At 56.7% G+C, this 23,482-nt stretch overlaps 1 protein-coding gene across 1 annotated transcript; it reads left to right on the forward strand.

Annotated features, from left to right (window-relative positions):
• Positions 1 to 17,760: 17,760 nt before the first annotated feature.
• Positions 17,761 to 22,265, forward strand: CCN5 (cellular communication network factor 5). Its single transcript, XM_059827352.1, has 5 exons — positions 17,761 to 17,820; positions 20,241 to 20,457; positions 21,057 to 21,308; positions 21,503 to 21,696; positions 22,242 to 22,265. The coding sequence occupies exons 1-5, from the start codon at positions 17,761 to 17,763 to the stop codon at positions 22,263 to 22,265; spliced, it is 747 nt and encodes a 248-aa protein (XP_059683335.1).
• Positions 22,266 to 23,482: the final 1,217 nt, after the last annotated feature.

The raw sequence follows: 23,482 nt of genomic DNA on the forward strand, positions 1-23,482 counted from the left end.
TGGGTTGTGAAAAAGAGCAGCGGTCTGGATGTGGCAGCATTTCAGAGCTGGAAATGCCTCCAAAGCCCACCCTGGAAGCTGTGGGTTAACCAGGGATAAAAGCAGCCCTGCTCTCACCCAGCTCTTTAGATCACAGGGTGCAGATGGACCCGGTGCCCGCAGGCGAGAGGAGCACACAGTCACCACAGACGGGGCAGCTTCGCCTTGGCAGGAGCACTGCCCTTCCCTCTGCCCTACCTGCTTTATCAGCCTGTTTCACAGTATTAAAATCCAGTGTGCAAGTTCAAGACCAAGGGTAATATCACCACAAATGGAAGCAGGGGTCATGTTGCCATGCCACGGAGGTGAGGAGCAGACAGCTTGACTCCTCCTGGGCCCCTGGGCTCTGGATGCCCTTTGATTCCTCCTGTGGGTAAAAAGAAGGAGCGGACTCCATTCTGTGGAAAGATGCAGCCCCGTCCCTCTTGTGCCAGTGCTGTCAAAAGAAGGAGTGAGAAAAGTCCGAACCAGCTGCAGCAGCTAAGACGGAAACCTCACCTGCGTGTGACCTCTTCTCAGGTTAAGACCAACATCGTTATCAGCCAAGATCATCCTGAGGAGGCCAGGAGATAAGGGGGTGGGTGGGTACAAGGCTTTGCTGGCCAAGCATGTTGGAAGAAACCCACCACTTTCACCACAATGGACGATTCCTCAGGCACTGGAGGAAGGCTTTGCTGCCAGAGAATTACTGAACCCAATGCTACTTGCAGAACTGGAGCCACCTTCCCACCAATAGCTGGTTGGGATGATGAGAGGTTCCCCCCTCCTGCCCCGCCGCCTGGGTCAGTGCCCAGAGACCTCCACCATGTGGGACAGGAGACCCTCTCGGTGCCTGCACCCCGGGGGAGCCCAGCCCAGGCACACACCCGTCCCTCCCTGCCCTGACCCCAATTTTCACGACGGGAAACCCGGAGGGAAGAGTGGGGTGTGAACCAGGCATGCTCCAGTAGGTCCCAGTGGATCCCCACATCACGCTGGGGCAGGTCCCAGTGCAGCTCAGTTCCAATTCCCAGTGATAAGGAGGTGGATTCATTGTCAGGGCACGTTCCTCTGTTACGTTGTTCCTTAAATAAACACATCCCCTGTTCACGGCACTGGGTGTAACAGAGCTGGGACTCAGCACCGCAGCTCTGCCACCCTGAGCAAAGCCTTTCAGGAGTGCTCAGAGGAGCCAAGGGCTGAGGCACGGCAGAGCCATCCTCGAGGGGGAACCATCCTGCCGGGATGGAGGGGATCAGGCCCTTCTCACCCTGCTGAGGTCACTGCCCTCCATGTAGACACCATGCACCAACAGAGACCAAGACTTGCACTAAGGTGCAGCCCAGCCTGGCACAACGTGCTTCTCCTGAGGATTTTTAGCACCATCTCAGAAGGCACAGCTCACCTGCATGTCAAAACCTCCACAGGAGCAGCAGCACGGCTGGGACTGGAACATGATCCCAGTGCCCCCCTCAGACCTACCCCACCTCTCCGGCAGAGCTGAACTGGCCCTTCTGGGCCTGGCTCAGAGCATCCTGAGCCAGCGGTGCAGCCCCTCGCACTGGGACCTGCCGGGGAGGAGCGGAGGGAAGCGTGCCAAGCCCCATCCGGAACGAGTCCCCCATGCACCCCTTCCTGCAGCACTTCTCTTGAGGAAATTCCGCACTGAGCGGGCTGCCCTGCTCTAGTGAGGGGGTCATTGAGCAGAGTAACGCAGATCCAGCTCCCGAGGCTAAGCGTGAGCCCAGCTGTGGCCGGTTAACACATGCCTCTATTCAAATCCACTTTTTGAACAAGGACCAGGAGACACATGGGCTGACACCTCTGATTTTATCTCTGCAAGGCAGGACGGAGGGAGCCAAGGCTTGTGCAGTTTTACACGTATGCAAAGCTTTGCAGCCCCAAACCCATGGTGCGTCCCCAGCTCTTCCTCCCTGTATCCAGGGCTGTGTTGGGAGCAGATTTCCATCCTCACAGGCCACTCCAGCCATGAAGGAGCTAGATCAGGTTTCACACCCTGTCCCATGGCCAAATACTATCTAAAAGTTGCAGCATCACTGCATCAGGGCAGAGTAACAAGGATCCCAGACGAAGCGCCTGGTCAGGGTGGTGTACGCACACCAGGCAGCTGTGGCCAGCAGGAACAAGCTTCTCCAGCCCCAGAGGAGACTCTGCGTGCTCGGGGTTTAGCTGCACGTGTTGCACTGGGGGGGCTGAGCTGCCCTCCAGCCCCCAGCATAAGGCAGGTAATCAGATTACAAGCGCTCAGCCAGATGCTGCCACCCGGGCTTCTAAAGGACAGAGGGGAACAGAGGACAGCGTTTCTCAGAAGGGCTGTGATGCCGCAGGTCAGCACCATGCACCCCCATCTTCACTGCAATGGCAAAAGAAAAGAGAAGAAAGGGAGAACACTTTTGCCAAACCCGACCTTCTTGGAGATACTGTGCTTGGGACTGAGCAGCAGCAAACAGCAGCATAATATTGCCCCCCTCAGACTCTTTCTAATATCACAGCTTCAGCTCACGAGCAGGATGCTGTCACAGTGGGAAAACCCCAACCTCCCCAGGGTCCCCAGCCCACAGCACAGCTCCCCTGCGCAGGGCAGGCAGGGCCCAAGGGGATTTGGGAGCTCCCAGCTCCTGCTGAACCCATCCTGTCTCACCTCTCCACAGGGTGCCCCAGCAACACCTTCTGGAGCCTGCTTTGTCGTTCGTTTTTTTTTCCTCAGCGATCCACAGGATCAGCTTTGTGCTTCTTCAGGGGTTTTAAGCGAGCTCTCAGTCCTTTATCGCAGTCCTTCAGGGTGAGACTGGGGGAAGAGCGATGGGAACAGGGCTGGTCAGCTGCTGCAGGGATGTGGGAGCCGCTGCATGGGAGCAGTCACGCATGCGGAGGTGCTGCCTGCAGGGCCCCTCAGCACCAGGGGGGAGAGGGCATCCCCTCCATCTGAAACCCCACCACATCAGGGATCTAATGCTGGGTTATCCCACTAGTGCAGGCTCTGACCAACCCATCCTGCTCAGGCTGTAACACAGCAGTACCAGAGCTGAAGGGGGTCCCCGGTCTTCTCAGCAGCATCCGTGGACCAGGGCTAAAGAGTCCATCGTTGTCCCATACCTTCATCTCCATCCCAGTCCAGGCCAGACTTTTGGTCTGTGCCCAAACCCAGGTGCTGGGCCATCAAAGGCAGCAGCACAGACCCAGAGGTGGCAGCCAGGTCCAACCAAGAGAGCCGATCATAAGGCAATATCACAGTGATAAGGCAGGTCCCAGGTCAAGCCGAGAAGTCAGTCTACTCATCAGGGCTAGGATCAGGTCCAGGAGCCCCAGGCAGGTCCATAGTGATGGGGCAGGGCTGACATCAAGCCAGGAAGACAGTCAGCAGGTTGAGGTCAGGACCAAGGGACCCACAGCCAGATGCTGCTGTAGCTGAGCTGGAGCCCAGCACTCCTGCAGCACAGCTCGGGAGGGGCCTGAGGTTCTGGGCTGAGAATAGAGCTCCTGGGCCCATGAGTGTGGGGCCAGGTGGGGCTGGCCAGGGCCATTAAGGCCCATTAATGCTCTCAGGGCTCTGACACTTGCAGTCTCACAACCCGCAAAGCAAAGCTGGGGGCTCTGCCACCCTGATGCAGGGCACAGTGAGACCCCGTGGAGCTGTTAAACCTGGCAGCAGCAGGGTTTAGCCCTGGCAGTGGTTTGTAGCTGGTTTTGAGTGATAAAGGAGCTATTTTCATGCCCAGACAGCAGTAACTTAAATTGTCCTCCCTGGTCCCAGCTCAAGGTTGCCATCCCAGGATGCCCAGATCACCCACCTTGCGGTGCCAGCTAGGGTCTGGCTGATCCCAAGCTGAGGGGCACAGCATTCACACGTGGGGTCCTGATCCCGAGAGGTGTTCATTCCTCAAACTGGGCTTGCAGACCACCAGCAGAAATATCAATGCTAGGGGTTATTGCATCGGGTGCTATAAAAATGAGAAATAGCAGGAAAGGAGACAAAGGCAGGTGAAGGGGAGAAGAAGCAGAGGGAGAAGGGGAACAGCAAGATGCTCTCACCCATCTCCCCAGTCCTCGCTCCCAGCAGGGGCGGTGCTGCTGGGGCATACAGGGGGGCTGCCTGGCTGCTGTCCCGGCCAAAGGCAGCTGCCAGCCCCAGGGCAGGCTGGGCACAGCCTCCTGCTTGAGCAAAAAATGTTTGAAGAGAAACTGATCCTCACTGTGTTGAGCTGGAAATTTCTGGAGACACTTTAATTCATCTAATCCAGGGCCCTGACCCAATTAATATTCTATAGGTTCTCCTGTAGCTCTTGTTTTGTTCTGTTGTTGGCTTCAAGGGCTGCAGAAGAAATTGAAAACAGATTATTGGGAAGAAAACAGCTTCAATTTTTAGACAGCTGTCTCTAGTGAAGTTGGCTTCATTTCCAGTCATTCCCCAGGCGTGATGCAAGTCTGGCTATAAAAAGTTTTTCCCCAGTGGCAGCAGAAAGGCTTTGCTTAAAAGCAAAAGGTAAATATCCAGGAACGGTGCTGAGCAAAGAAAGAACAGGCTCTGCCTGTGAGCCTGCTGGCCTTGCTCACACCTCCAGCACCCGCGGGCAGTGTTACGATAAACCGTGCGGGCACCCAGCAAAGGGGCACGGGGAGGCACGCCGGGGTGCGGGGCGGGGGTGCCGGGGGGCAGTGGGGAGATGCCGGGGTGCAGGGCGGGGGGTGCCGGGGGCACTCGGGGAGCCCGGGGCGGGGATGCCGGAGGGAGGTGCGGAGTCAGGCGTGCGCCCGGCGGAGCCCGAGCAGAGCGGCCACGAGAGGGAGGCAGAGCCCGTGCGCTGCCGCGGGGCCGGGGGGGGCTGCGGGGCCGGGGGTGCGGGGCCGGGGGTGCGGGGCCCGGGCTGCGGGGTCCGGGCTGCTGCGGGGCCGGGGGTGCCGCGGGGCCGGGGGTGCCGCGGGGCCGGGGCTGCGGGGCTCCGGCACCGCCACCGCCCCCCTCCCCGGCCGCGGCTCCAGCCCCTCCGGAGCCGGGGCGATGCGGGGCGATGGGCCCCGATTCAGCAGGGGAGCACGTGCACCGCGGGAAGGCCAGCCACTTGCCGTGGTGCCCGAGCGAGATCGCTGCCCACCACCCCGGGGACCCTTCGGCTCGTCTGCTAGGCCTGGCTGGGGAAAAGGAGATGAGCACTTGAATACACAAGTTATGGCTAAAGTGCTTTTGAAGGGCTATTTTCTCCTCCGGTGTCCGCCTGGATGCCAAGGCTGTGTCTCATTCGCCGCTCACACCAAAGACATTGGTTGCAGATGGGATATCTTGCAGGTCAGCAGCAGGACTGGGCAAAGGGGAAAGCCTGGGAAGTCACAGAATCACAGAATCACTAAGGTTGGAAAGACCTGTAAGATCATCAAGTCCAACCATCAACCAACAAACATCCCTATGCCCATTAAACCATGTCCCACAATACCACGTCCACACGTTCCTTGAATAAGTCCCTGCGGTTCAGGTCCCATCTGTAAATCAGGGGCAGACACCCCGCTGTGCCTTACAGAGGGACTGTGCAGATACAATGCATTAAGCAGGGGAGGAGCTCGCAGGGATGGGCTGTCAGTCCCCATGGCTGTATGTCCATCCTCCACCAATGGTTCCAGTTCAGCCCCAGTTAACAGCATAACAGGTTGCTGATCAGCACCGGGTGGGGTCAGGATCCCATTTCCACCACAGGTTTGGTGCCCAAATGGGCCCCGAAAGCACAGTCAGTGAGCCCCCGATGAGACCCCATCAGCAGAGGTGTGTCCTGTTAGCAGCCAGGCATGATTTGTCAGCCCAGGACATTGTCACGCTCTGCAAATCAATGGTTCCTTTGGATACTGCTGACACACCGCTGCTGAAAGACCCGGACATTTGCTGTCAGCAAAGAGACCAGGTGCTAGTGGGACCAAACACACCTGGTAGAGAAGAGGCAGCCAAAAAGCTGCAGAAGAGTTGTGCTGGCTACTGGGGGCCAGGGCTATGCCAGGGCTAGGAAAGCAGCTGGAGGGGGGGAGGAAACCTGGGGAAGCTTCTTGTGGAGGTGTTTTTAAAGTCACGTCACGCCAGGTTCAAGTGTGGACTTTCCAGTGACACGCAGGAGAAGTGGCTTTGTGATACAAAAATGGCCCAGACAGTGACTCATGGTAGTCAGTGGCATTTTAAACACCTAATTTCCAGCTAACTGAAGACTTTTGAAAGAACAATCTGAGGTCAACCCGGTAAGCTGTCACCGTATGGAAAAGCACTCCTTGCAAAACTTAGCCTTTAAAGACATGCTGCACAGAGGGTGGCACCTGTGGCACAGCGGAGCGTTCCCCCAGCACTGCCAGCGCGCTCCACGTGCTGTGCCAGGCCAGCGCCAGCAACGCTCCCGGCTGGCGCTTGTCTGCCTCGTGGCTTTCCAAGGCAGACTGAGAGCTCAGGGCTGCCCGCCCACCCCGTTCACCAACTTGAGAAAGGAACAGGGAGGGGAGAGGAATGCAAACCAGGCCGGAGGACTCATTCATCCTCCCCACTCCCAGCTTCGGTGCATTCCAGGCAGTCTTACTACAATGCAGCATTTTGTGCGCTGCAATCCATCCATACACACGCTCGCCTCTCATCCTCTGCCAGGACTTATTCTCTCGAGGCACCTAGAGCTGAGTCTGTAATAAATCAGGCAGCAGCCTCCATCCAAGACACGCACACCCCGGTTTGCTCTGCTGAAGAATGAGCGCCTAGCTTTTCATCTGAACACCTGCAGCAGACAGGCAGCCGTGCTGACCCGGGGTGCGGTATCGCCTCCTGAACGAAAGGCACGTTGCTGTACAGACAGTCTCCCTGGCTGATTTGCTGCGCTCCAGTGTTTTTCTTTTCCCCATGCAGGGCAGGGAGCTGGCTCCCACATCCTGATCCCTCAAGCTCTGGGTGCTCTGCTCTGGCTCAGTGCTGCCAAAGTGAGTTTGAATCCATCAGCCTCTGAATTCAGCGATGCAGATGCTGAGTGTGGCCATCGCTCTCTAACAACGAGCTGGTGAGAGACTGACAGCAAAATCCTCCCAGTGCACCGATGGAGGCTGGGAGGGAGACCTGGGAAGGGGCACATGTGGGACATGGTGGAGGGATGTGCTCCTGCCCAGCCACGGGCGTCTGGAGAAACGTCTCCAGTGGGAGAGGAGGGTGTGGGGGGGATTTTGCCCAGGGCTCCTGCAGTAGCACACCAGCAGATCCAGCTCCGGGCCCAAGCATGGCTCTGCTAGCCACGGGAGGAAGAGCAGCAGCGGTGCTCGGAGCCGACTCGCTGCACTGACACGCTTGGGAAAGTCAGAAGAGTGACCGGAGCCAGGATGTGGGGTGCGGGAGGGCGGTCACACTCCCAGAGACACCCAGTGAGAGTGGCCAGGTCCCCGGCAGCTGGGTCAGCGCATGGTCCCACCGCAGCATGGAGCCTGTGGGGACAGCTGCCCGGGGTGAGGAGCTCACAGCCTCAAGCTCCCTATGCTGCACAGGGGTGCATGGCCCCGCTTGGGGAAGCCGGAGCCGAGGCCAAACCCATCTGGCTTTGCTTTGCATGCTGCGGAGATCTTTTCTGTTGGGTTTATTTTCACGCAGATCCCCAGAACGCAGAGACAGGCAGGAAAGCGAGAGCTGAAAGCAAACAGGAAAAAGGCAGGTTCCCTCCGCTTCTATTTTTAACACTGCAAACAGCATTAGTGTCATTATATTTAGAAAAAAAAAAAATTCGGAGCGTTTCCTGCCTCCCTTTTCAATACCTTCAGCTATTTCCTTGCAGATGTTTCCAGGGGCCAGGGCTCAGAGGCAGGAGGAGAGAGGCTGGGCTCTCACCCTGCAGACCGGCCCAGGGAGTGGAAGGCCCTGGAAGAGGAAAGCTGGCTCAAAGCAGGTGCCTGTGGCCCTGTGTGGGGACAGGGAGGACAACCAGGCTGTGGAGGACACGGCCGGGTCCAAGCAGAAGCTGCACGTCACCGCAGAACATTCAAGCTGCCTCTCCGTGAGTTGTAGCACCTTTGGTGCCATCAAAGGTGGCATGAGGGTGAGAGCAATGCGGGGGAAAGCACAGCGGCACCGTCGTGGCACAGGTTTAGTGGAGAGAGGCTGCGGCAGCTGAGGCTGAAGGCACAGCTCTGCCCCGCTGCGGCGACCCTGGGCTGAGCAGAGCACCCCTGGGCCAAGCTGCAGGAGAAGGGGGCTGGTTTGCAGCAGAGGTTCCACCGCCGGTCTCCTCTCATGCCCAGCACAACCTCTGTGATGGGGATCACGTGCAAGACTGGTGCACAGCAGCAGCAAAGTGAGATCTCAAAGCCAGGGTTGGATGTAGAGGGTGGCTGATGTCCCTTGGAGCCACAGCCTCTGCACTTGTCGCTTCTCCACTCGTGCGTACCAGGCTGGCTTGTCTTCGCCTGCGCAGCTCGGAGAATCTTCCCTTTTGCTTTGACAGCTCTCGGCTCATTGCCTCACACTCAAGGACTGCGGTTTGCAAAGTGTTTGTGTTTAATTCTCATACAAGCGATCCAGAGCATGTTTTCTGGATGGCAGGCCAGCGGAGTGGCTTCGCCTGCACAGGCAGCAGACCACATCTCAGCAGGACCGGGGGATGTAAAGAAAACTGGGGTGTGAATGCAGTCAGCTTCTGGCAGTGGAGAGTGCAGCCAACTGCCGGGGAAACGGCTCTCCTAACCCCAACCACGCTGTGCTAGATGTGGTTTCCAGCAAAATCACAGCACTGGGAGACCAGGATTTCTCTATGTGGCCTGGGGAGCTCCCTGCCTCAGGAAGGAGATGGAGATAATGTCGGAAATGCAGCAGAGACAGCATGCACGGCAGCCAAAAGCATCTCAAAACATCCCCTCCAGCCTGGGCCGTTAGCGAGGGCTGAAGAGCAGCCTGGCTGCCCCACGCACACACTACTCTCCACACTCTAAGTTGCTGCCTTGGCAGTACCTGTAAGAGATGTCGTCCTTTATTGGGCTCAGCCAGAGCAGGGAGAGCAGACGTCTGTCCTGGCCCACAAAGCCAGGGCTTCTGGGCGGCATTTCCCTTCCCGGAGTTTGGTCCATGAAGGGAGCTGCCGTGTGAGATGATCCTCTGGGGCTTTGGCTGACTCCAAACCAGAGAGGGAAGCCTGGCCGGGAGCAGCTCCTGGGACAAGCCGAGCCACAGTCAGGCTGCCATCGCCAGCCCTGAGCAACAAGGTGCAGACAGTCCCATCGCTCAGACACTCCCTTTCTGTATTTCCCTCCCCAAAGCCCTGCAGCAGGTGGAAACCCAACCCCAAAGGGTCTTGATTTGAGGACTACATGAAGGATGCCCTACAATTCCCAGTACAGCCCAGCCCGTCCCAGTTCCCAGCGCGGCTGAGGGCAGGAGACAGTCCTGCTGCAGCTCCGCCACGAGCCGCTGGGCTTTTTCCCAGGGTGGAGGCGATGGCTGCGGGCGGGACCCTTGCTCTGCTGACCCTCAGCAGGAGCTCATGCTATTTTTCGCCTGGGGCTGCAGAGATCTGGGCTGCTGTCAAGGCACACATGGTTTTCACAACACCGCCCTGCCCGCCTCGCTGAGATGTCTCTGCAGATGGTCCCGGAGGTCTGCGGCCAGCTCGGCGGGGCAGCGATGCGCCGTGATGCTCGGCGGGCTCCTCTAGCCCCTGGTTGTCCAAGCTCTCAAAGGGAGCTCACGAGCAGGCTCCTTGGAGGAGCCGTTCCCAGTGGTGAGGTCGGAGCCAGGGAGGTGCTGATCTCTGTGCCAGAAACAGAACTGATCCGGTTATGCAAGCAGAAAAGGCAATCCGTGGCGAAGGGGACCAGTCCAGAACGAGCAGATGCTAATCCAGAACCTGACACATCCCAGTGAGTCACAAGTCATGGATGGACTTTTATTTCTTCCCCCCCCCCCCCCCCCCCTTTTTTAAGAAAATCATCAAAAAACTTCAGTCAGAAAAGGAAAAACTTCCAGAACAGTCTCCCTTTCCATGCCGGGAGGGCTGCGGATGCAGGGACCCCACGCAGGTGGGGCTTGCATGGTTGAAAGCCAACGGAGTCCCATTAAATAAGAATCGGGGAGTTTTCCTGCAACTGCTAATCAAGCGTCTTGTGGGACCGAGGTGGGGTGGCTGCACTGCAGCAGCATCAGGTGGTGGCTGTAACTTGCAGCCTCACTTTGCCAGGTAAAGATGGAGCTGTCACCGCAGAAGACGGAGACATCACCTTGTTTGGTGGGCAGCGGCAGCTCGGAGCCTGCAGAGCAGCTCAAGCGGGAAGATGAAGCACTCACCACTCCATCTCCTCCTGCCCCGTGGTGCCAGGGCACAGGTAGCTCCCAGCCCGGGGGCTCCATTCATCTTCTTTTCCTATTTCTGCCTCTCTGCTGTTGTGGTTTCCAGGGTCGCTCTCCTGAAAGGAAGCCTGGGTGGTGGGAGACTTTCATGGTGGGGTTCTCCAGTCTCCCTGGGGAACAGTGTGACAAAAATGAGACTGTCACAACCCTTCTCCTTCCCTTTCCTCACCACGTCAGGGAAAGCACCGGTTCACGGGAGACCCCCATGCCCCAGGACACCGTCCCCCAGCCTTTGCTTGCTTTCTCAGGAGGAAATTCCGGCCACCTCCATATGGCCACAGGCACCAGCTTCGTGGGGACTTGTTGCAGGGGATCTCCCAGGCTGTGCTTCCTCCTCCTGATCTGCTTTTGTGGCTGTGGTTCCCCAAGACACAGCCATGCCCTTGAGGAAGAAGCATCTCTCCCGTGCAGATTGACACCACACTTGACACAGCTCGGGCTCAGCCAGCGTGAGGTCTGAGGACACCAATCCCTCCAGCTCCGTCCCTGTGGTCCTGCAGGTCTCCGGACCCCCCCGCCAGTGCCCACACAGAGCCCCTGCCCGGGCTGCACTGGGTGCCAGCCCACCGAAAACTCCCCACACCGTGGGGGCCAGCATAAGCCAGCCTGGCTGTAAAGGGCCAGTCTTGGCTCTTGCTTTGAGGTCAGAGCACAAAAGCAGCCCAGCCAAGCAGGCTGGTTGCTTTTAATTAGACTTGGGACCTGCGTGAGGCAGCCGCCTCCCTGTTCCTTCGTGGGGGATTCTCGTTAGGGACCACCAGTTTGCAATTAGCAAGTTGTTGCTCTCCCACCTCCCACGGCAGCAGGTCACCCTGCCCCGTGGGCAGCCTGACAGCTGGGCGAGAGCGCGCCCAGCCAAACACCTTTTACAAATCATTCTGCATAGTTCGCATTCTCGGCCGGTTTATGAGCGTTTTAGCTCCTCATATTGATCAGGGCTGGAGCCGAAGTAATTACGTTCATCAGAAATAATTTCCCCTGATTTTGAGTCATATTTGAGCTGGCGCCCACCTCCTCCTCTCGCCCCTCGACACAGGCAGCTCTCTTTGCTCGCTGGTACATACTTTCCAGGCGACATCGTTGCTTTCATAACCATAGTGAGACCGAGAGGTTTGTTTTTCTCAACTGGATCCCACACACACTCTAAAGGTTTCAATCATGTCTTTATTGACTTGGCTGGGGATGTGGACAAGAGGAGGTGGTTTGTGTGAAGTGCATGCTTGGGAGATGTCTCCAGATGTCTCTGGCATCGGGAGGGGGCATAGGAGAGGGCTTGGGGCCTGGGACCCCTCTGCACACGGAGGCATCACTGGCCTCAGCCTTTCTAGTCTTGCTCAGGAGGTGGAGAGCAAACCCAGCCCTTGCTCTATTCCCTGGGGCGGAGGTAGGAAGTGGGACTCACCCCCAAAGCCTTTGGCATGAGCCCTGGGGAGTAGCAGTAGGTCCCCTTGCCAACTGGTTTTGGGTGGTGACCAGTCATTTGCGGTTTTTAAGTGCTGGGTGTGAACGAAGCACTGGTGCAAAGACAGGTGAACTGATAGTTCCTCAGTCATCCCCAGACCAGCCAACCGCACTGAGTCCTGCTAATGTGCCCAATGTCTAAGCTGAAAGACCCTTCCCTGCACAAGCCAGGCTCCTTCTCATCAACAAGGATGCTAAGGACCGCCTGCTGCACAAGGTCTTTGGGAAGGTCCCAGAAACAACCAGGAGTTTGTGAGGAAGCTGTGTGGAGCATCCACTGGAGATATGCCAGCTGAGGAGGGTTATCTTTGCCCCAGGTCACTGTCCCCTCCACCATCCTGTCCCAACACCGTAACCCTCCCTTCCCTGCACACAGTCCCAGCATCCTGGATCCACCAGCACCCTGAGCTGCTCCGGCTCGCAGTGCTCCTGCTGATGTGAGCCAAGGCCAGCCCTGGGGATGTGAAGGGCTGTGACATTTGGGAACAGACATCACCTGTGTCACCCAAACCTCTTCCAGCACCACCCGCTTCCCAGGCACAACACTAGCTGCTGCATGGGTGCAGCACATGCATCCTCAAAGGTCCTCCCAGAGTCACAGAAAACAGGGCTGGGAAGAAACATGGACATCACCTAACCTCTCCCTCTCTAAAGCAGAGCTGGCTGCAATTACAAGGTGAGTTTGGTTACACCTAAAAGCATCACTGGCTGTACCGCAGTGCATGCCTCCATGTGCAGCCTATTTGATGCTGCAAGGGACATGGCAGCTGCTTGAGAACACACAGCACACTCGAGCAAGACAAGAACTGAAGGAAAAACACTGTCTATTTTAGCCTGAAACCACAAGAAAAACAGAGATAGTCAAAAAGAATGAGCAATTTGATCAGGAAACATGAGTTAGCCATGCAGCTCCATGGAAAATACCAAGGGTCTGTCAGTAACCACAGAAGGTCAGGGTCTGGGGTTTATATCTTGTCTGAAAGACAAAACTTCTAGGGAGATTTTTTAAAATAAGTTTATGTTTGATGATGTTTGATACCAAAAATAAACTCTCAGAGGATCGTAATGTTTGATACGTGATGATTTCTGACACTGTTTTCCAAACAATAATGGAAAGACTCATCTGGCTGAAATTTCCAGGCTTTGTTTTACAAAAGTCTTATTCTTTGGGTCATCTGAATGTTTAACTTAGGGGGACAATTATGAATTGCTCTTGTCTGGACTGAAGCAAAAAAAAAATCACGGAGAATTACTGCCCAGGGTTTGATATGTCTATTAAGAAAAAGTGTTGTCCTTTCACAACAGCTGATACAAGGCTGGGCTGTACTAATGAGAAGCCCCTCAGTGTGAATGATGAGATAGTTTTGGCTAAGCATGCCCTTTCTTGGTTGTGATAGTCCATTTGCTCCCTGTGTAATCACTCAGCTCCTTCCTCTTGGCAATGTCAAACTTTGAGACCAGAACCAGCACCAAGTCCCATTTATCAGTGCTTCTTTCTAATGAAACCTACTTAAAAATATCTGGAAAATGGTGAAGGATCAAGTGTCCCTGCCACCACACACCGCTCCCCATCCGAAAGACCCTTTCTCCTTTGGAGGGGGCAATGCCTGGCTGTTGCTCGCTCCCTCGCTGGCCTCGCCGCAGAAGCTGGGAGCTTGGAGGGGTCAGTTGGTCCCAGATGAAGCTGAGGTTTCCTGATGTAGTTGCCTGACCATCAGAAACTGGACGGCAGCCCTGAATTCTTTTCTCGCAAGTCACTTGGACAGGCCCCAGATGGTAAATACTTTCAGTCTCTGCTAGCCCGGGTCTAGGGTGGAAGCAGTGACCTCAAGGTAAAAGATTGCCTGGCCTGTCCCTCGTCCCTCAGGGTGGCCAGTCCTCCCAGCCCGGCTCCGCTCTCCAGTTAAGGTGCGAGAACCAGAGGGAATAAAAATAGCCAGACAGGGATGGAAATGGCCATCACCACCTCTCTCGGCTCTTGCCATTTGAAACTGGAGATGGATTCATTCTGGGTAGGAAACAACTTTCCCATCCTGCCAAACTTTCCCATCCTGCCAAAAACGAAGGTATTTCAAAGTTTCCCAAAGCCGGGGTGTTTCCAGAAGTCTCATGAAAAACAGCCAGCAGCCACCCCAAAGTGTCCAACAGCTGAGGGAGACCTGAGATGCCTTCTTGTCATCTCAGGGCTCTTGGTTTTTCCAAGCTGGGTGTTTGTCCAGCTTTCCCACCAGTGCTCTCCACCCTCCATGGACAGCCCTGCTCCCCTGCAGCAGGGATTTGAGCCAACAGCACCCAGAAGCAAAGGGAACGTCCTCCCCACCAAGGTATGGAGCTGGGCTCACCCTAGATGCATGATTTCACTGTTGATACGAAGAGGAACAGACCCAGCAAGGACCCAGGAGAGCCTAGGTGCTCCTCGGCAGAGATGGATGTCCAGACCCTGGTCTGACTTCAGCCAGCTCTAGGGAGGTTGTTGAACACATGGCATAGAGTAAAGAAGGGATGAGTCTCAAGCAAAGGAAAGGGATGGAAGGAGAGTATCGTCTATACCCATCACAGATGGATGCAATTTCAGCTGAGCAGGGTGCACAAATGAGAGCTTTGCAGTGTTATTCACGATGGCACATTAAATGGCACAGACATGAAAAAAACCAGCCGTCTAAAATGTAAATTCACTGGGTCAGTTCCTTCATTTCTATAGAAACAGCAGAGCTTGCCAGCGGCTAACTCAAAGGAGATGTATTCAGATCCCTGTATCAACTATTTTCTTGCGCAACTGACCACAAAAAAAAAAAAAATTACAACCCCCAAAAATCCTGACAATAATACCATGGAAACTGTGGAGCACAACATATGGACTTAATTACTAGCTATGAAATCACACGTATGGTACAGAACACATACGGGGTATGTGCTCCAGAGGGGAAGGGTTATAACTGAGTATTTATAAAAGGAACTGCTAATGTGCTCTTCTCGTGCAGCTTCGCAAATCAAAACCTGCGCAAGGGCTGTATCGCTTTGCCGGGCTCTGCCTGCAGCTCCTGGCCCCCCAGCAAGGCAACCTGGGCAGGTATGTGACACCCGGAGAGCCGGGAGAAGGGAAGCTCAAGCCTAGGTCACCCATGGAAAAGTCTCCTTGGGAAGGCAGGGTCAGGGTGGACTTTGTGGGTACGCCTCCAGCCAGCTCCTCTCAGCACCCCCAAAACGCAGCAAGGTACCGCCAGGGATTGCCGATGCCATCTGGGCAGCTGGGCAGGCGCAGGGCGGTGGATTTGGCCCCTGTCTGGCTGCTTGACTCTGTCACTGCCTGAGCTCTGCTGGCTTCCTGGTGATGTCATACCATCACAGTGATGTCATACCATCACAGTGATGTCACCTTACTGCAGCAAAATCTCAGTGACATCAGGTGTGGGGGGAAAGCAATGTCCCCTCTTGTCCCAAGCTGAAGGAGAGGGTAAAGAAGGGGTCCCCACCCCAAAGACCCGAACCTGTACCCAGGAGAGGGCAGGCGGAAGGTGGGGGTTAATTGCCAGTGGGGTCCCCTGGGCAGTTCTGAGCCCCAGCCCCCCCGGGGGGGTGCCCCGCTGCCCCCCAAGACCTCACATGTGGGGGTGTTGGCTGCTCCCCGAGCTACTCACTAAGGGCAACGAGAGGTTTTTATTTCCCTTACCAGCACTGTCACCTGCTTTCCAACTGGGAAATGAAGTCAAGCCCATTAATTAGGAGTCCCTAATAAACACAAGCCTGGAATAATTAATTGAACTCCCTGTCCCCTGCGGCAAGGCTGGATCAGCGCTTTGGCTGCTCTCGAGCCGTTGATGATGGAGGCACCGCAGCCACCTCTGGGATGTCTGGCTGAGCAGCGGCATCTCAAACACCGCAGCCGGCGGGAGGGCATCAGCTCCGGGGGGAGCGGAGGAGAAAACAGCAGCACGAGATGCACCTCCAGCCTTTGGCATCAAACCTTCTGGCTTGTGAGCACCCGTCAGTAGAGCCTCAACCCCCCTGCAATGCATGGTCCTCACGGCTCCCCTGCGACGGGCAGGGCTGCCTCCAGGCTTGGGTGATGCAGGGAGCTGGGGCTCCTCCACGAGAAGTGGAGGCACCAGCGCCGGGGTAAGTGACAGCAGACTTTGGAAGGTGGCCTGGTATTTCCACAAGCTGCCATGACCTCTTTAACAGACTGATTGCAGCTAATGAAGCAAAACCAAAGCAGGGAATGGGCGTGGTGATGGGAAAGCTCTGGCTGCGTGCTCCTCCCTGCCGGATTCTGCCCTCCCTGCTCCATGCCCTGGCTTCCAGGCTATGGCAAGCGGCAGAACTGAGGTCAGGATTGCTGCTGGGGTGACTGCGGACCTGTTTTGCAAAAGCAAAAGCAAAAGGAAGGGAAAAAAGGCTGGAGGGAGGGATGGGGCATCGCTCCTAATTGCATAATTTCAGTGCTCTGCTTACACAGCACCCAGCTCCTCCTGTGTGTTTGCCAACATATATCACAATATATGGTATATAGCAGCAGTTCTCACCATGCCTGCAAGACACAAGGAGTCTGTGCACAGCCGCCAGGATCCGTCCCTTGGGCCAGGGCAGAAGCAGCACTCCCGGCCCCCAGACCATGTCCTGCAGGCAAGGGGGTGTGGGAGAGGGGCTGGGGAGAGCTGCAGAGCACCCCGCATCCTTATGTGAACACAGGTCTTTCCTTTGAGCTCTGGACTCACAAATTCCCCTTCGTACATCTTGTGATAAGATCTGGGGGATGGGAACATGGAGAAGAGGCTCAGTTTCCTGGAGTGCTTGAGATGTTTAGTTTTTTCTGTCCTAAGAGCCAGCCTCAAGTCCCCAGACACAGTGGCTGCGAGGAAAGCTTGCACAGGGCAGAGTGAAAAGCGGTAAAGCATTGGTAGGCAAATGCTGAGCACCCGCTTCTCTTCCTCAAAATTGGATTTTAAATTCTGATGATCACTTAAGCCAGCCATAATTTTTCAGGAGCTGAACTGGGATTTACAAGGTTTGAAATCAGCAGTGCTTTTGCAAGGGCCAGACTGCAGCCCTCTCTGCATCATGTACCTGACCCGGGGCGATGCAACACTATGTGCATCCAACCCCCCCTGCCCCAGCAGCCTCCCTGGGCAGCCGCAGTCCCACGCAGGACGGGGGATGCTGTGGCAGCACCACCACCACGGCACATCCCTTTCCTGCTCTTGCTGTGCCAGAGAAACTGAGAAGGGAATCGCACCTCTACTGCCTGGAGAGCTTGCTGGCAAACTGCTGCAGCCTGAGTTGCTGGCAATCAAAAGCAAGTCACACGCTGTCCCCAGAGATGTGGGGACAGGATCCCACCCTTGACTTCAGGGCTCTGTACAGCCTGGGCAACTCACCCTTCTCCCACAGCCGGCTGTGCACTGCGGTCAGCATAAAATATAGGGGTGGGTGCTCTGTTCCTGCTGGGTCGTGACAACGTCCCAGGGTGGCAGCAGGGACAGCCCTGCCAAACCCTTTAAAACCCAGGAGAAAGACACCAGTTCTGTCTGGGCAGACCTTGACCAGTAGGAAGAGGCATGGACCTTCCCTCCTGGTTATGGCTAGCAGCAAGGAGCCGGTTCACCCCACCAGCCTGGCTCCCCAGCCCCTCTCCTGTGCTTCCCAAGGAAAGCGTCCCTTCCCTTCGCTCGCTGTCTCAATGGACAGCACGTTCTCACCTTGAGGGGAGTGGAAATGGCAGCTGGAATGTGGGCTGGAAAAAAAAAAAAGGAAAAAAAAAATGTTGAGGCTTGTCCAAACCTACTCATGTTTATATTGGAGCCTGTGAGTGACATCAGAGCGGGGAGAGTATAAACACCAGCAGGACCTACTTGGGGCTTTAAAACCTGCGAACACGCCGCTGCCTCCAAACTGCCTGGGGGGTGATGTGCTGAAGTGGCGGAGGGGAGAGCAGCATGAGGCTCCAGCTGGAGAAGCAGCTCCTTTTCCTCTCCCTCCTCTGCATCCTCTCCAAGGTAAGGGAGACGGGGCCCTGGGGCAGCTTTAGCCTTAGTCGGGGAAGCACACGGTTCTTGCAAAGTGAGATGCAGGGAGGACTGGGGTGTTACAACCAGCCCAATGGCTAACGCTGGCTGGCAGACAGGCTGTATTTATGCAGTCCCACAGGGGCAGAGCTATGCTTGGGAGAAGCATTTGCAATTAAGCAGCAGGGTCTTACCGTCCATGGGCCAAAGGCATCTGTTGTGCGAGTCCATGGAGCACACTGGAATGACAGCAATGCGCTCTGTTTGCTCGCCCCATCCCTGCAGCTCTCCCGCAGCCGGGGCTGTGGTATGCGTCCCTGCGAGCGAGCGAGCGGCAGCTCGGCAGTAGTGGCTCCTGCAGACTCCTTGGTCCCTGCCCAGGCTCCCGAGGCAGCGGGCCAAGCAGCGAGCACCAGACTCGGCATTACTCAGCTCTCCCCCCTCCCCGGGATGCTCATGCAAAGCCAACGCCTCCGACAGAATTTGGGTTATTGTAGTGATTTTTTTTTTCCTCTTGGACTCTGTGTGAAAATAGTTGCCTGTGCAGAGAACAGGAAAGTTGAAAAGTTTGGGGTATCTCAGCTCCAAGTTCTTCTAATTGCTGCTTGAATCCCAAGGCAGAGCTTCTGCAAGCGGGGACGTGGTGGCAGCGTTGTGCCTATTTGACTCCTTTCCCAGACAGTTAAGATCTCTGATAGGAGCCACATTGTCATCTAAAGACAAGTTAATTACAAGGAGCAGGGGGAAATGAATTAATGGAGTTGGCTTGGCTAATTTTTCTAAAACATTGATTTGTAATAGCAGCCTCCTGAAAGATGAAAAATGCCCTTGGCTGCCTGGATAAGCTGTGATGGAGAAATGACTCCTGCTCCAGGCGCTCACGAGTGCCTGGAGAATCACCAAAGGCCCTCGTGCCTCCAGCCCAAACCTGGCCACCACAGCCAGTCCTTCAGTCCCTGCCACGAGTCTCTCCCTGGTTTCTGCCACACTAATAATGCTGCTCATTGATAAATCTAGAACAAGACCCAGATTGCCCAGCCCATTTCGGATGTATTTTATCTCCTGCACTGACATTTCTACAGGCCCATAAAAAACATCTGAACTGCTGCAAATGGGGAACAGGTAACACACCAGTACCCACTTTCTCTGTCTAACTGGTCGTGTCAGACCTGATGCTACTGAGAGAAACTAAAAGAGAAAGAAAAATGGTATCTAAAATCCACATGGTCCAGCTGAACCCATCAACCTCTCAGCCGTCTCAGCAGACACACCAGCGTCTGGACCAGCACAGGGATGAATTTTTTGGTTGCACATTTGCTGAACTGCTGCCTGCGTTGCACGTGCGGCAGGCAGAGCGGCAGGGCTGCGGAGCACGGCTCCGAGCTGCTCTGTGGGGCTCGCACGTGCACACACTGTTAGGCCAGTACTGGCAGAGAATGCGCTTCCAAACTGCAGAGCCAAATCACTTGGCTTCAGGCCCTATACACAACAGCCCTGTCAGATACGACATGACGGGAGCACGAGCGCTGCCTGCAAAAGCTGTTTGTGCCAAGGTAATTGTGCAAGCAGAATGAGCTGTGGATATAAACACCCACCTGCCCGGGTGAACTCCTGCAGGCACAGCACTGGCAAACAACCGGCTGAGCAGGCAAACGACTGCGGTGCACAGCCCTGCCGAAGTAATTGCTCGCTCTAGCTGGGAGGGGAAGTGTAGCTCCCAGTCCTCAAAAACGTGTCTATCTCAGGGCTCCTCGCCCAGCGTGCCGGGCCAGGCTGAGATGCTGCAGCCAGGGAGAGGCAAAGGAGGCAGCTGGACCGGGAAGGAAAGCAGTGAGGTTCCTTTGGCTTCAGTTTCCCCCCCTGCCAATGCGATGCCCTGTTTCTTGGCATGAATGAGAGCTGTTAAGACTGTTTGGAATGAGGTGCTGTGCCCTCAGCATATGCACTCAGCCCCTGCAAAGCCCCATCTCCAGCTGGGCACAACCCGCTGCCCCAGCAGCAGGCACAGGGCAGGCTGCTTTCCCCTCCCTGCTTAGGGCTGCTTAGGGCAGCATGCGGCTGCCTCCGGGGCTGCCAGCCCCGTTAAATGACCACCGCTGCCTGGGATGTTCGCTTTGCAGCTCCATCCTCCTCCTTTGTATTCAGAGCAGTGGTGCGTTTAAGTTCCCATCCCGCGGAGTGCTAAGCATCCCCAATTCTCCCTGGTTTCCAAGGGTGCCCATCGTGTTGTACCTTTAAAGGACAACAGCTTTCCAGGCTGCTTCGCTGTACTCCCATGGATTTTCAGAGCCTCCCTTCACTGAAGATCTGGCCCCATGACTGAGAGAGAATTACCTGGCTGTCCCAGTCAAATAGCCACCATTAGCCAAAAAACAACCTGTATTGAGTCAGCGATGGCTTTGCCTCCACAGGTGTGTGCCCAGCTGTGCCGGAGACCATGCTACTGCCCCTGGGTGCCACCCCGCTGCCCCCGCGGGTCCCCCCTGGTCCTGGACGGCTGCGGCTGCTGCAAGATCTGCGCTCGGCGCCTGGGAGAGCCCTGCGACTTCCTCCACGTCTGCGACCAGAGCCAGGGCCTTGTCTGCGACTACAGCACGGCACCCGCAGGGACAGGAGCCACCTGCAACTGTGAGCACAGGGGTGCCCGCTGCCCCCGGGGATGCCCCTGTGCCCCCAGCCCAGCACGCACCCCAGCCCCGGCCAGGGCCCCAGCCAGCTCCAGGCATCCTGCAGCACTTTCAGGGAAGCTGTTAAGGCTCTGAAAGCGGCTTTGCCGAGGCTGATGCTGATGCACGCAGCTTGGCTGCAGGGCTGTGCAGCAGCTCCAGCCAGCTCTCGTGCCGTTTGCCAACTGGGGTTTCAGGGTGGTTTGAGTGGGGGTGGACACAGGGGTCCCGAGGATGCTGCAGTCACCCTGTTGGGGCTGGAGCCTGGGGGTCCTGCAGAGAAATTTCACAGAAACCTTTTCTAGCCTGAAAATCCTGAAAGGCAGGGTCAGAGACAAAGGGCAGTAGGTCCCTCACCAACTGGTGAGCTGCTGCTTTGAAAACACAGAGGTGAGGAGAGGAGGTAGGGAAGAGGAGGAGGTTGGGCTACAAATCCATGTCTGCCCCCCACGCCTCTCAGTCCCTTCCTGCCAGGCCCACGGTTCCGCCCAGCAGTCCCCTCTGCCATCCACATCTCACCGTTGCTTTGTCCCTAACGGGCTCCCCGGCTGTTGCTTGCAGTTGAAGACAGCGAGGAGGGCTGCGAGGTGAACGGACGGGTCTATCGAGACGGAGAGGTTTTCCAGCCCAGCTGCAAACTCCAGTGCCGCTGCCTGGACGGGGGCTTCACCTGCGTCCCCCTCTGCCAGGAAGACGTCCGGCTGCCCACCCCAGACTGCCCCTACCCACGGCGCGTGGAGGTCCCAGGGAAGTGCTGCCCAGAGTGGATCTGCGAAGCCCGGGACCGGCATCTCCTCCGGGATGCTGGGGCAGGTAAGATGCAGGACATGCCAGCGAGGGGATGCCCAAGCAGGTCTCTGGGGTTGGTCCCTTCACCCCAGACCGTGAACATCAACAGGATACACCTCATTTCCCCGCCATGCAGGACTGTGCCCGCAGCACCTGGAGGGCACGCTGCACAGCGCCTGGCTCCAACCACACTTTTCCCCTCATCTCTTTTCATCCAGCCCCCAGGGCAGCATCCCCGCTGCTGCCGTACCCCTGCCAGGAGTGGGGCACGGAGTGGAGCGCCTGCTCGGCCACCTGTGGTGTGGGCTTTTCTACCCGCGTCTCCAACCAGAACCGATACTGCAGGCTGGAGACTCAGAGGCGGCTCTGCATGGCTAGACCCTGCCCGGCTCTGCTGGCAGCATCCCCGGCGGTAAGTGAGTGCCTCGGTGAAGTGGGCACCTCTGGGCAAAAGGTTTGACCAAGAAAGGGAAATGCCAGGCAACACAAGCCATGGCACACCCAATTACCCATGGGCACCCCATCACCCCTCCCCAGCCATGAGCTGACTGTGTCTCAGGGACAGATAAACTGTCTCCTGAAACTGCACTTGCAAAACAGCTGATGGCAGGTGCAGACCAGAATTTCAAGGTCTCTTGATGTCTGAATCCAAGGGCACCGTGGATCCCATGTAACCCTGAGCCACACAGGTGGGCTCGACCTGCCCCTATGGCTGGAGATGCATCTGCAGCTCCTGCCTGGCTCCCTGGGTACAGCTGAGAGGCAGGGCTCTGCCACCCCTTTAGTTAGCCTGGCACAGCCCCAGTGCAGACATGGTGCAAAACTGCCTTGCTTGCATGCAGCCGGTGCTTTCCAGGGCCAGGCATCTGCACTGCCACATGTCCGTGCTCCCTAGACATGGGGGACATGCCACCACCCTGCCCCATCTCTCCGTCACTCTCCGCTCTGCCTTTCCAGAGGGGAAATGGAGCTCGTTTGTAGCTGTGCCCACCCTGGTCGCATCCTGGAGCCGCCTCGTCCCGGCAAAGAGTCTGGCACAAGCCCACGGCACTGTGGTTTCGGTGGAGATGGAAGACACATCCCTAGGGAAACTGGGGAAGAACTGATGGACTTTGGCTGCAAAGGAGGGTGGAAGTAGAGAACAAGATCCCCATGTCACGCAGCACCTGCCCCTTCTGTGCACTCCGCTGCCCCAGGCAGGGTTACTGGGCAGCATCCCTGAGTTTCTTAGGCTGAATGAAATGGGAAATGGGGAAACCCCGCCACGAGCATGAACCCGTCCGAGAAACCAGGAATTGGTGCTTTCGTGGATCGGTGGGGCTTTTGGAGAGGTGATGCTGCTCCTCTGCCATGTCACGCACACAGCTCTGCGGGGGCTGCGAGGTAGAGGACCTCCAGCACTGGGACACCCACAACTCCGGGGGGACCCCTTGCACCCCAGTCCGCCGGGAGAGGAGTAGGCACATGGGGCCGTGCTCCACAGGTCACCGCCGCGCCAGGCTGCGCAGCTCAACCGTGCACAAGCTCAGCCATCCCACGATACCCACCCGCAAGCGAGCAGTCACCTTCCTGGGCATGGGCAGAGGTGTCCTCCTGATGGCAGCTGTAATTCACCTTCCCCGCATCTATCCAGAATAAACACGAACCTTCCTGCTCCGCCTGGCCTCCTCCTCTCCAAAGCGCTGGCGGTTTGGCAGGGCTTCGGTGAGCGAGGAGCTCAGACGCAGGAGACACCGCTCCGCAGCACCAGACATACCGCCTGCCATCCAAGCACATACCCCGCGAGCTGAGGCCAAAAGAAAAGCAGGAAAAAGAGAAAACAAATCGCAAAGATGAGTCGGGCCGTCTCCCAACGGGCTGGAGTTGCTCCAGCTATTCAAGAGTCGGCGCAGGAGAGCTGCTCGGCAGCTCTGCCTTTACTTTCTCACAGCAATAATCCTTCCGGGTGATTGAAAAATGAAACCCAAATGCCCTCTAACGGCCTCGCACAAGTGTGCAGAGGGAACGCACGTCCCACGGCAGGGCAAGAAGGGCAATTGGAAAAGAGTAGCAGTTTAGGTGACATGTCCAGGTGAGATCTGGACAGTTTAGATCTGTATTTGTGGAACTGAAAATAAAGATGTGCTCGTCTAGGTGTGGAGCTTGTCTGGGCCTGTCTGTGCGGGGTAAGCCCGGCTCTGGTGAGCTCTCGGGAGCCC

Source organism: Gavia stellata, chromosome 20 (genome assembly GCF_030936135.1).
Source record: "Gavia stellata isolate bGavSte3 chromosome 20, bGavSte3.hap2, whole genome shotgun sequence".
NCBI classification, from domain to species: domain Eukaryota; kingdom Metazoa; phylum Chordata; class Aves; order Gaviiformes; family Gaviidae; genus Gavia; species Gavia stellata.

What these genes read in the sequence shown, in the direction of transcription:
- CCN5 (XM_059827352.1), top strand. Translation starts at nt 17,761, where the DNA reads ATGAGGCTCCAGCTGGAGAAGCAGCTCCTTTTCCTCTCCCTCCTCTGC. An exon ending in GACAGGAGCCACCTGCAACT is followed by an intron (nt 20,458 to 21,056) that starts GTGAGCACAGGG and finishes TGTTGCTTGCAG; the next exon opens with TTGAAGACAGCGAGGAGGGC. An exon ending in CCTCCGGGATGCTGGGGCAG is followed by an intron (nt 21,309 to 21,502) that starts GTAAGATGCAGG and finishes CTTTTCATCCAG; the next exon opens with CCCCCAGGGCAGCATCCCCG.